The sequence below is a fragment of the Hirundo rustica genome, chromosome 15, assembly GCF_015227805.2.
Source record: "Hirundo rustica isolate bHirRus1 chromosome 15, bHirRus1.pri.v3, whole genome shotgun sequence".
NCBI classification, from domain to species: Eukaryota; Metazoa; Chordata; class Aves; order Passeriformes; family Hirundinidae; genus Hirundo; species Hirundo rustica.
The window spans coordinates 1,730,719-1,741,452 of record NC_053464.1 but is presented as its reverse complement, the minus strand read 5'-3'; the positions used below and the strand labels follow the sequence as shown (position 1 = coordinate 1,741,452).

General features: G+C 67.2%; 2 protein-coding genes across 2 annotated transcripts; one reads left to right on the top strand and one right to left on the bottom strand.

Annotated features, from left to right (window-relative positions):
* The first annotated feature begins 1,310 nt into the window (after positions 1-1,310).
* Positions 1,311-7,195, top strand: LOC120759556 (cytoplasmic phosphatidylinositol transfer protein 1-like). Its single transcript, XM_040078944.2, is given in 10 exon segments — positions 1,311-1,513; positions 1,515-1,593; positions 2,613-2,761; positions 4,080-4,168; positions 4,335-4,342; positions 4,813-4,884; positions 4,971-5,066; positions 5,149-5,304; positions 5,377-5,440; positions 6,312-7,195. Coding segments are annotated over 10 exon segments (1,182 nt in total). The 3' UTR covers positions 6,578-7,195.
* Positions 7,196-7,206: 11 nt separating this feature from the next.
* Positions 7,207-10,163, bottom strand: MSS51 (MSS51 mitochondrial translational activator). The gene is made up of 6 exons (XM_040078938.2): positions 9,819-10,163; positions 9,370-9,525; positions 9,028-9,152; positions 8,297-8,860; positions 7,717-7,810; positions 7,207-7,643 (listed from the first exon to the last, which is right to left on the bottom strand). Exons 1-6 carry the CDS (start codon positions 10,109-10,111, stop codon positions 7,373-7,375), a joined length of 1,503 nt encoding a protein of 500 aa, XP_039934872.1. The 5' UTR covers positions 10,112-10,163; the 3' UTR covers positions 7,207-7,372.
* Positions 10,164-10,734: the final 571 nt, after the last annotated feature.

The following is a 10,734-nucleotide window of genomic DNA, read 5'->3' as shown; positions in this document are numbered from 1 at the left end:
TGCCGGTGCGGTGCCGGTGCGGTGCCGGTGCGGTGCCGGTGCGGTGCCGGTGCGGTGCGGTGCCGGTGCGGTGCCGGTGCATTCCTCCCCCTAGGGGTCGGTGTTCCGCGGCGCGGGAGGCGGTGCGGGGGGCGGCTCGCTCCTGCGCACGGCCCGGGACGGCCGGGGCACGGCGGCGGCGGCGGTGGCGGCGGTGGGAGCGGGCACCGCCGCGGGCCGGTGAGTGCGGGCAGCGGGGGGCGGCGGGGCTCGGTCCGGGGGGGATGCGGCCGCGGACAGCGGCGGGGAAGGGGCGGCTGAGCCCGGCCGGGGGGCTCCTCCTTTTCCACCCGGCGGGGGCCGGTCCGAGCTGCCGGGATGGGGAGGGGAACGCCGTGCCCTGCAGCGCTCCGGTGAGTCCCCGGGGCGTCACCTCCCGTTTGCCGGGGCTGCCTCTGCCTCCGCTGCTGGGGCAACCTGACACCAGCACCCGGCCCTCCGCCCTGTCAGCAGGGTGTCCCCGTGTCCCCCGGGGATGCCCCTGTGGCCTCAAATAGCTCTGTGACCCCGGGAACACTCCTGTGTCGCCCGGTGCCCCCAGACATGCCTTTGTGTCCCGCTATGACCCTGCACCCCCAAGGATGTCCCCATGTCCCCAGCTGAACAAGTTGCTTCCAGACAAATCCCCGTGCGAGCCCCCATCTGCCCTTCCAAGGCCTGATCCCCCATCGAGGGTGACTTTCAGGAGAGCTCACATCCCCTCCCTTCTCTGTGGGGCTGGGGGGCACGTCCAGGAGCCCCCGAGCTGTCCTGATGCTCACCCTGAGCATCCCCAGCCCTGGCTGGAGAGGGGAGAGAGTGTGCGAGCCTGGCAGTGCCAGGGGTGGGGTGGGTGCTGGGGGGCAGCCCTAGGGTGGGCGCTGGCTGGGACGGGTGCTGGGGGAAGCCTCGGGGCAGGGGATCCAACTCCTGCGCAGGGAAGGGATGTCCTACACCAGGGCCGTGATCCTCTGCTCCCGGGGAGCACCCCTCGGGACAGGGCAGCGTGGGTGCCCAGAGGTGGGTCCCCAGGAGCACGGGGCAGGCCTGACCCCGTCCTCATGTCCCTGCAACCCTCTTGCCGCACTGGCCGCCACAGCTGGGTGGGGACGCGGCACCCCGAAGGGACGGCACCCTGTTTTGGGGGGACACGCGCGCTCCGAGACGGCCGCCTCGGGACGCGTTTGCCCGGCAGGGAAGGGGTTAACGTCGGCAGGGTTTTGGGGTGCCGGGGTGTCCCCACCTGGGTACACCCAGGCTGCTCCTCGCCCGGGTGACCTCACGCCACTGCCATGGCAACGGCTCGTGAAGTCACGGCGAGCGGGGCGGCCGCCTCGGGCGCGGGGCGCTGCGATGGGAGCGTGGGAGGCGGCGGCGCGGCCCCCCCCGCCCCGCTCCTCTCCGCTCCGCTCCGCGCCGCTCCGCTCCCCGCCGCCCCCCAGCACGAGCTGTGTCCCCGCCAGCGCCCACGCCTCCGCCTGACCCCCGTCCTGCCCGCCGTGCCCGTGTCACCCCGCCCGTGTCACCATGCTCGTCAAGGAGTACCGCATCTGCATGCCGCTCACCACCGAGGAGGTGAGCGCGGGGAGGCGGCGGGAGCAACGGCGGGGCCCGTGGGCGTCAGGGGTTGTGGGTGGGGGTCTCAGAGCAGCGCCAAGGGAACGGTTCCTGCCCCGACAGGGACACGGCGACCCCTTCGCTGTCCCCTAGTGGCACGGCTTGTGGCAGGGACCGGGCTGTGCTGGGCTCGGGATGTTCCGTGCGAGGGCTGAGCCGTGCTTTGGGGTGCAGGTGGGGGGGACATCCTGTCCCTGGCCACGGCGACCCCGGGGCGCAGCAGGACCAGGGGACGGACCAGCAGGCGAAGGGCACCGGGGGTTTGGATGCCCGTGGCACGACAGGGACCATAAGCTCCATCCCTGCTCCGGCGAGGGAGCCTGAATGCCATCGGCAAAGCACGCTGACAGCTGGCAGCATCCCTGGGCAAAGGTCTCTCGTGAGCACCTGGTGCCCACGGGGCTGCTTTGGGGAGCGGGGACCTACAGTGGTGCCCACCCTGGGCAGTGCCATCCCTCCCTGGCGGCACCTGGGGAACCTTTTCATTTGGGCAGAGAGGGGTGGAAAAATCTTGCTGGAGATTGCGGTGGTGGACAGGATCTTCAGCAGAACAATCAAACCCTTATTGCACAGCTGCATCACCAACTGCACATCTACATCCTTATGGCTGTATATTGACAGAGACACATCCATATGTATCATATAGTTTCACATTTTTCCCTGGCTCCCGGGCAGTTCGCCGAGCAGAAAACCTCCAGGCATTCTGCAAGGCACTGCGAAAGCGCAGGGAGAGCAGGATCCAGCCCTTGCCTGGGAGCTGGGACAGCCTAGGGACACGGGGTGTCACACGGGGTGTCACACAGGGTGCCCCAGGAACCCCCTGCCCGCTGCACGGCTCAGGGTGTGGCACGCCTCGCTCCGTGCCTCGGTTTCCCCTCTCGGCAGCGTGGCTCAGCCCGCAGGCTGTCAGTCAGGCAGTCAGGCAGTCAGGCAGTCACCGGGGCCGGTGGCACTGAGGGCGGGCGCTGTGGTTGCAGTACCGCGTGGGGCAGCTCTACACCATCAGCAAGCACAGCCACCAGGAGAGCGAGAAGGGCGAGGGCGTGGAGGTGGTGAAGAACGAGCCCCACGAGGATCCCGTCCACGGCCCCGGCCAGTTCACTGAGAAGCGTGTCCACCTCTCCAGGTGAGCCTGTGGCTCCGGTGATGGCTGCTGGGTGGGCACTGCGGTGGGGGGCGTGGGCAGGCATCGGGGTGGCCCCTGCTCTTCCTCCAAAATTCCTGGGGAACCTCCTTCCTTCGTCCTGGACACGCTGCAGTGTGTGTGGCTGATTCCCAGGGTTACCCCCATCATTCCCCAGGCTGTCTCCCTCATTTCCCGGGGGTGCACTGATCTGGGGGAGCTGCACCCAACTACGGGGGCTGCCCCCATCTGTCAGGTGCACCCACCTCCTGATCTTGGGGGGCTGCACCCATTTCCCAGGCACCCATCCATCCTCAAGGGCTCTGTGTGTCTCCCAGTGGGGTCCCCAAGTCCTGGGGTGCAACCATCTTTGGGATCTGCATCCAATTTTGGGAGATGCCCTTGTCTCTCAGGGTGCACCCAGTCTCCTGGGGTGCTCTGCTCTTGGGGGGCTGCACCTGTCTTAGGGAGCTATGCACCATCCTAGGGGTTCACTGGGGGGATCTGCACTGATCTGGGGGGCTGCCCTCTTCTCTGGGGTGCCCCCCCTCAGGACACGCACCCACCCCTCTCTGGTGGGCACCCACCTCCGGGTGCCGGTGGGTGCCTGATCGGGGGCTTGGCCATGCCCTGGCCCTGGGGGTGTCACTGGCCCCCAGCAGCACTGTCCCCATGTCCCCTCAGCTGCCTGCAGACACGGGCCGCTCCCCACCACGAGCTGCTGGTGTGAGACGGGTTATTTTTAGCTGCAGCACTCACGATTCCCCTCTCGCCTGAAATTTATTTATAACGCCTGAAAATTAATCAAAACCCACCTCCAACTCCCCAGGAGGCCCAATCCTGCCGGGGTGCTGGGAGGGAGCAGGAGCACCCAGGGGGCTCAGCCCTGGGGAGGTGGAGGGATCCTGGGGGAGGGATGAGGGTTCAGGATGGAGGGTGGGTGTTTCTTGGGGGGGGGCATGGGGAACCCGAGGAGAGGATGGGGGCACTGGGGTGGAGATGAGGTGGGGGAGTGCTGGGGCACTGGGGAGGGTCCTGGGGAGGTGACAGGGGTCCCTGAGGGTGTCGTGAGGTGCACATGACAGTGCTGGAATGCAGATGCAGGTGCTGGGGAGGTGGCTGTGGCTCTTGGGAGAGGTACTGGGATACAGATGAGGGTCCTGAGGTGCAGGTGAAGGGGTCCCTGGGGGCATGCTGGGGTGCAGGGGAGGGCCCTAGGTAGCAGATAGGGTTCCTGGGGTCGGAATGGGGGTCCCAGAGCCAGGCTGTGTTTGGCAGTCCACGTCCTGTCCTGAGGGGGTCCCTGACACGCTCCCCACAGCAAACTGCCAAGCTGGGCACGGGCAGTGACCCCCCGCATCTTCTACATCACTGAGAAGGCCTGGAACTACTACCCCTACACCATCACGGGTGAGCCCCGGGCAGGGCGGGGCACGGGCACCCCCGGGCACCACGTCCCTGCCCGGTGGTGGGGGGGCTGCAGGAGCTGCCCCTGGTCTCACTGCTCCCTCTCTCCCCTGTGATATCACCCGGTGATGCCACCCTGTGATGCTGACGTGCTGTGGTGTCCCTGCAGAGTACACGGTAAGGATGTGGCACGGGATGACCTGTCCCCTTCCCCAGCAGCTGGCTGGGGAGGGGGCTCTGGGGGGCATTTTTGGGGGTGGGTATCCTTTGGGACAAGCATCCTTGAGGGGTGGGTGTCCCTCAGAGCGGGTGTCCCCATGGTGAGTGCTCCTTGGGTGTGTGTCCTTAGGGATGGGTATCCTTCAGGGCGAGTGTCCCCTGGGGCTTGGATTTCCTTGGGAGTCCCCTGGAGAGGGTGTCCTTATGGCTGGGTGTTCCCTGAGGAGGAGCATCCTTGGAGCTGGTCGTCCCTCAGGGCTGGGTGTCCTGTGGGTGGGTTGTCCCTCAGGATCAGTGTCCCTGGACTGCACATCTTTCGCGGATGGGCATCCTTGGGGGTGGGGTGTCCCTCGGGGTGGGTGCCCCTCAGGGTGGGCATCCCTGGGAGCAGCGTCCCTTGGGGACCAGCTGACAGCCACTCCCTGCAGTGCTCCTTCCTGCCCAAGTTCTCCATCTACATCGAGACCAAGTACGAGGACAACTGTGGGGACAGCGAGAATGTGAGTGTGCACTGCAGTTGGGAACTGGCACACTCATCACTTTGTGACTCGTTGTCCACGTCACTCACCCTCTCTTTCCTCCCCAGATCTTCCACAGTGACAAAATCCTGGGAGACCACGAGGTCTCTTTCCTGGACATCGCCTTTGATGAGATCCCTGAGCGCTACTACCGCAGCCTGGAGGTACCACTGCTGGGGACGAGGCCACTCCTTGTCTCCTGTCCCTAGGGGGGACTCATGACCCGGATCTTTCCCATCCCCCCAGGACCCCCGTTTCTTCAGCTCAGCCAAAACAGGCCGGGGCCCGCTGCGGGAGGGCTGGCGCCAGCACACCAAGCCCATCATGTGCTCCTACAAACTGGTGAGCGTCAAGTTCGAGGTGTGGGGGCTGCAGACGCGGGTGGAGCAGTTCGTGCACAAGGTGAGGGAGGCCCAAGGGGATTGGGGGCTCTGGGGGGGCAGTGACAGGGTGCTGACCCCCGTGGTGTTGCAGGTGATCCGGGACATCCTGCTCATCGGGCACCGGCAGGCTTTCGCCTGGGTGGACGAGTGGTGCGGTGAGTCCTTGGGGTCACCCCGGCGCTGTGGGGAGGGGGCACACGGTGCCCATGGAGGGAGGGGGCTGCAGATCTAACTGCTGATGCCACTGACCCCACCACAGCTCCTGCTCTTCCTCTGCCTGCACTGCTGCCTGTGCTGCTGTGCTGCTGTGCTGCTGTGCTGCCTGCACTGCTGCCTGCTCTGCCCATGCTGCCTGCTCACCCCTGCCTGCGCTCCCGCATGCTGCACGCTCCGCTGCACCCCTCGAGGAGGATGGGGAGAGGGGTCCCAGCAGCCTGTCTGTGCTGCCTGCACCCCCGTTCTGGCAGGGACACGCGCTGTAGGCAGCTGCCACGCGTGGGCACGGGTTTGGTGACAGCTGGCAGCGGGTGCCAGGCTGTCCCGGTGAGCGGCTCTCTGCCTTCCAGACATGTCCCTGGAAGAGGTCCGGGCCTTCGAGACTCAGATGCAAGTGGCCACAAACCAAAAGCTGGGGAGCCAGCACCCCTAAGCCCCTCTGCCTGCCGGGGATGGACACCCCGGACCCCGCCTTGCTGCCTGGGGGTGGGTGCAGGCAGGGGGGCTTGTGCCCCCCCTGCACCCCGGGGCGGAGTGTCCCCCCTCAGCTGCCCTCCCCGCGCGTCCCCTGCCTGCGCTACCTGCGCTGCCTGTCCATCCCTTCCCCTCTGCTGGCTGGCGCTGGAGTTGGGGAGCTGGCTGTGCCGCCCAGCATCCCCTTCCCTGCCCGTCCCCCCGTCTCCAGTCCCCGTCCCCTTCCTGTCCCCCAGCTCTGTGGGGAGCCGGGGCGCGGGGCGCAGGCTGCCCCGGGATGAGGGGGTGCCGGACGCGGCCGTGCCGAGCGGCCCCAAGCCCGGCTGTGCTCGGCAGGGATGACGATGGAGGAGGTGCGGCGCTACGAGCAGGAGACGCAGGAGGCCACCAACGAGCTCATCGGCCTGGTGGCACCGGCCATCTCGGTCAGCGAGGTGGGGCAGCCCGCGGCCACGCACTCGGCCCCTGCCAGCGCCCCCTCCACCCCCCTCAGCGACGAGGCCCCCGAGTTCCTGGCTCCCCCCAAGGCTCGCCCGCGGAAGAAGTCGGCGCCGGAGACCCTGACGCTGCCCGCGCTGCGGGAACGCGCTGGCGCCGAATGACGCCGGCAGTGCCGCTCCGTGCCGGACTGTGCCAGCTCTGCCGCCCACCCCGGCCCCGCCGACGGGCGCAGAGCCCAGCGAGGGACCCGGACCCGCAGGCAGGGCGCTGGCAGCCCTGGCGTGCGCTGGCCTCCCTGGGCCACCGTGGGTGCCCCCACGGGTCAGTGCCACCGCCGCCGTGCCAGACCTGCTGGCTGCGCCAGGAGGGGACGCCAGGCCAGCGCGGGTCCCCGGCAGCGTCGGGCGATGCCGCGGGAGCCGCTTCCCTCGGCTCCACCCGCTCCGGTGTCCGCAAGGGCCACCGAGGCTGGCGAGCGGTGGGGAGGTGCCAGCTGGTGCCCGCTTGCCGTGGCCGGTGCCTGGCTGGAGCAGTGCCCTGCAGGGTAGGCACCAGCGTGGGGGCACAGCGAGGGTGACGGTGACAGCGACAGCCAAGCGCCGGGCTGGGGCTCCCCACCGGACCCCAAGGGGCGGCACAGCCCCGTGCACGGCTGGTCCCGCACTCAGGGCCCCCTTCACTGTCCCTCCTGAGGCCGTGGCTGCTCGAAAGGGGCTGGGGTGGGCTCAGCCCCTTGTTTTCTTTAGGAAAACAAAGGCCTTTTTGGAAATAAAGCTCGAGACACGGCAGCTGGTTGCTGGGAGTGATTTATTCGGTGCTGTGGAAGGGCGCCATGCCTGTGCTGGGGTGCTGCATCCCCCAGGCCTGCATGTGTGTAGTGAGGGGTTTCTGGATCGTTGATCCCAGGATGCGGAGGTGAGGTCCTGGATGGGCAGCGAGGCTCTGGCAGGCAGGAATCAGCCCGGCCCTGGGGCAATGGCCCCAGCCACAGCAGCAGCACCGGGCTCTCCTCCCTGCCAGCCATCATCATCCTCCAGCTCCTCGGCCCCCAGCACAGGCTCTGCTCCCAGCAGCGCGATGTAGTGGGAGCTGCAGTAGACAGGAGGTTTGTTGGGGCTCGAGTAGACCTGCTCAGGCCGCAGTGAGGCAAAGGGGTTGCTGGCGTAACCCACGACGTGCGTCTCGAGCTCCACAAGGATCTGCAGGGAGGCCTTCAGCTCCTGCTCACTGCCAGAAGAGAGGACAGGCACTGTCAGCGGGTGTTTGTGCCAGCTCACCGGGGCGCTGCGGCTGTGCTCACCTGTACACGGTGAAGAGCACGGGCAGGCGATAGTCCCGCAGCAGCAGCAGGGTGGGCAGCCAGCCCGCCAGCAGGTCTGGGCAGGCGTGGAAACCTGTGGGGACACAGCCATGAGGGTCCCACCTCCTTCCCATCCCACCCTGGCGGCGGGGAAAGCCGGCTCCAACTGCATCCACTCAGTGCTGGACACCCCAGAGTATGCAGTGAGCCTGGCAGCCCTCAACAAGGTGGGGTCTGGCTCCCCCCAGGTATGTGGGGCACCCCAAACTCTGGGTATTGGGCTAAGCCACAGCACCGAGACCTGAAGGGAAGGATCCATTTCACCTGCAAGTGGGTGACACAGGCAGGACAGAGTGACTGGTGGAGAGACAAGGCAGCCATGTCCCAGGGGGTCCCCCCAGCCGCCCATTGTACCTCAGTGCAAAGCCCTGGACATGTCCCAGGCCACCCTCAGGCTCAGCCCCAGCCCCAGACACTACCAAGGTGTTCGGGGCAGACCCTGAGCCCATGTGCCCTGTGGGTGCCCCCATCCCAGCAGCGGGGTGTGAGGGTCCAACCCCTCCATGGCAGAGGCACCTACCTGGGTGAAAGCCCACCACCAGGTCAGGACGGGCGGCCAGCTTGGTCTCCACATGGCTTTCCCAGAAGTCGTGGTAGAGCCCCTTGTAGCTGCTGAGGTAGACTCTTCCCCGGGGTGCCAGCGTGGTCAGGGGTGGCCGCATGATGGGTCCGTCCACCACGTCCACCCCCACCATCACCACCTCCATGCCCTGGTGCCCCGGGAACATCCGCGTCAGCTCGTCGTAGTCCGTCAGCCGCGTGTTGAGGGTCTCCACGTGGGAAGCCCCCACCACGTGCACGGTGAGGGGCCTGGTGAGGGGGTCGATGCCGAAAAGCCGCAGTGCCAGGCCGATGGTGAGCGGCCGCGAGTGGAAGTCGGTGACCAGGCGCCGGATGGATTCCCGCAGCTCCGTGTCCTCCGGCCGGGGCTTCCCGGCGTTGGCCCAGAGCAGGGTCATGTACCGCCCGGCCACGATGGCGCCCAGCTTCTCCTCCAGCTGCTCCTGCATGGAGAACCAGTCCTCCCAGCCCTTCACGTCCCGGGCAGGTTTTGTCCAGGTGTCCGTGGGAAATGGGATGTCTCCTGGGGGACGGGAGGAGGTTGGAGGTACAGTGGTGGTGCCACAGCCCAGGCAGTCTGTCCCACCTGTGCTGTGGGAGTGGGGCTGGAGAAGGGACACTATATCCCATCATGGGACCCGTGCAGCCTGGGATGGGGGTCAGGCTGGCCCGGGGGGACACGTGCCCTACCTGTGAAGATGAGCCACTCCACCAGCCGGTCCAGGGCCACCAACTTCAGCTTCTTGCAGAATTTCTTGTGCATCGGCCAGTTGGCACGCTGGCACGCCACGCCGCAGTAGTACACATTTTGGCACCTGGGCAGACAGGCAGCACACCCATCCATGGGGAGGGGCGGGCACAATGCAGCCCACTGAGCCTGCCACCCCCTCTCACTCTATGTCACTGTTCTGGAGGCGCCCTGTGGCTGGAGGTGGGCACTGGGGTCAGACACCCCTCACTTCACCCCAGACACCGGGCTGGAAGTCAGGGATGGCTCCATCCCTGTGCCATCAGACCATCTCCCCACCATACCTCTTGCAACGTCGGAGGCTTTTAGGGTCCGGGAGGGCATCGGGGAGCTTCTTACACTCGACACAAAACTTGAAGGTGTCCTCCATCTTCTGGAACATGTCAAAATACGTCCGAATGCCAAAATCACTGCCGCTCTTCCTCCCATCCATGGCAGACCTGGAGATGTCAGAGGGTGAGCAGAATCCAGCCCACTGCCACAACAGTGGAGCTGATGTCCTCTCTCTGAGGCTGCCAAGATTTTTAGCTCCAAACAGGAGCATCCGGGTCTGGGTGGGGACAGGGAGCCAGGTACTCGGGAGGGGTCCACCCAGGAGCCCATCAGAGCTCCCCTTGAGCTGAGCCGGGAGGGTGGGATGAGCCATAGGAGGTGCTCCAGCTGCTGGGGGACACACGGGATGCTCTTCCCGGGCGAGGGGATGGGGAATAGACACCCATAGGTGCTCACTCACTTGTAGTCCTCGTAGCTCTTCATGTTGAGCTTCTGCAGGATAACGTGGGACAGCCCTGGCACGTTGCGGTCCATGGCCTGGAAGCCCAGCGAATCCACGTCTGGAGCCCTTGCCGCTGGCTCCTTCGGGGCCTTCTTGGAGCGGCCGGGTTTGGGGGCAGCTCCTGTGTTTAGCTGAGCCGTGGTGGCTGCAGGAGAGAGGGGTGCGGACGAGGAGGCCGGTCCGGGGGTCCCCGTGTGCTGCCGGGGTCCCCCGCGCCGCCCGCCACCCCCACGGCGCCTCCCGCCCGCCATCGCGCTCCTAGCCCGGTAGAGCCGGGAGATCCCGGGCAGTCCCGGCGCCCGTCCCGGCGCCCGTCCCGGCCCGTCCCGTCCCGCGGCTGGGCTCAAATGTCAGCCCCCAGGAGCCGGCGGTGCAGACGGCCGTGGCCCCTCGGAATCGGATAGCGGAGCTATTCTGGGCATCCCCTCCCCGGGAACGGGCCAACCCGCTCCGGGGGTCCGGCTCCCGCCCCAAAAGCCGCGCTGGTGGCAGTGGGGTGCCCCAAAACCCTGTAGCGTCCCACACTGCAAAACTGCGGGGAGTTCGGGGGGTGCCCAAGCCCCTGGGACTCCTCTGTCACCATAGGGACACACAGTCACTGCTCCAGCCCCCCGCCACAGGGTCCCCAGCCCGGGTTCCTCCCTCACCCCGTCAGGTCCCCAGCGGGGTGTGAGGGAGTGCCTGGGGGGGCACCACGGCCTGTGCCAGCCGGGGCAGAGGCCAACAGCGGGCTCTGGCACAGGCGGGCACACCAGGCTGCCAAGGCGACTGGCACAGGGGGTCATGGTGGCCGTACAGCACCGCCAGCTGACACGGGACGGCTCGGGGGAACCCCCGCCACACCGGGGGCTGCTGAGGGTTGCCCACACCCGTC

Excerpts from the sequence above, each read along its gene's own strand:
- MSS51 (XM_040078938.2), bottom strand. The coding sequence starts at position 10,111 with ATGGCGGGCGGGAGGCGCCGTGGGGGTGGCGGGCGGCGCGGGGGACCC. Across the intron at positions 9,153-9,369 it reads AGCCTCCGACGTTGCAAGAG|GTGCCAAAATGTGTACTACT; the intron begins GTATGGTGGGGA and ends CTGTCTGCCCAG. Across the intron at positions 8,861-9,027 it reads GGAGTGGCTCATCTTCACAG|GAGACATCCCATTTCCCACG; the intron begins GTAGGGCACGTG and ends CCCGTCCCCCAG.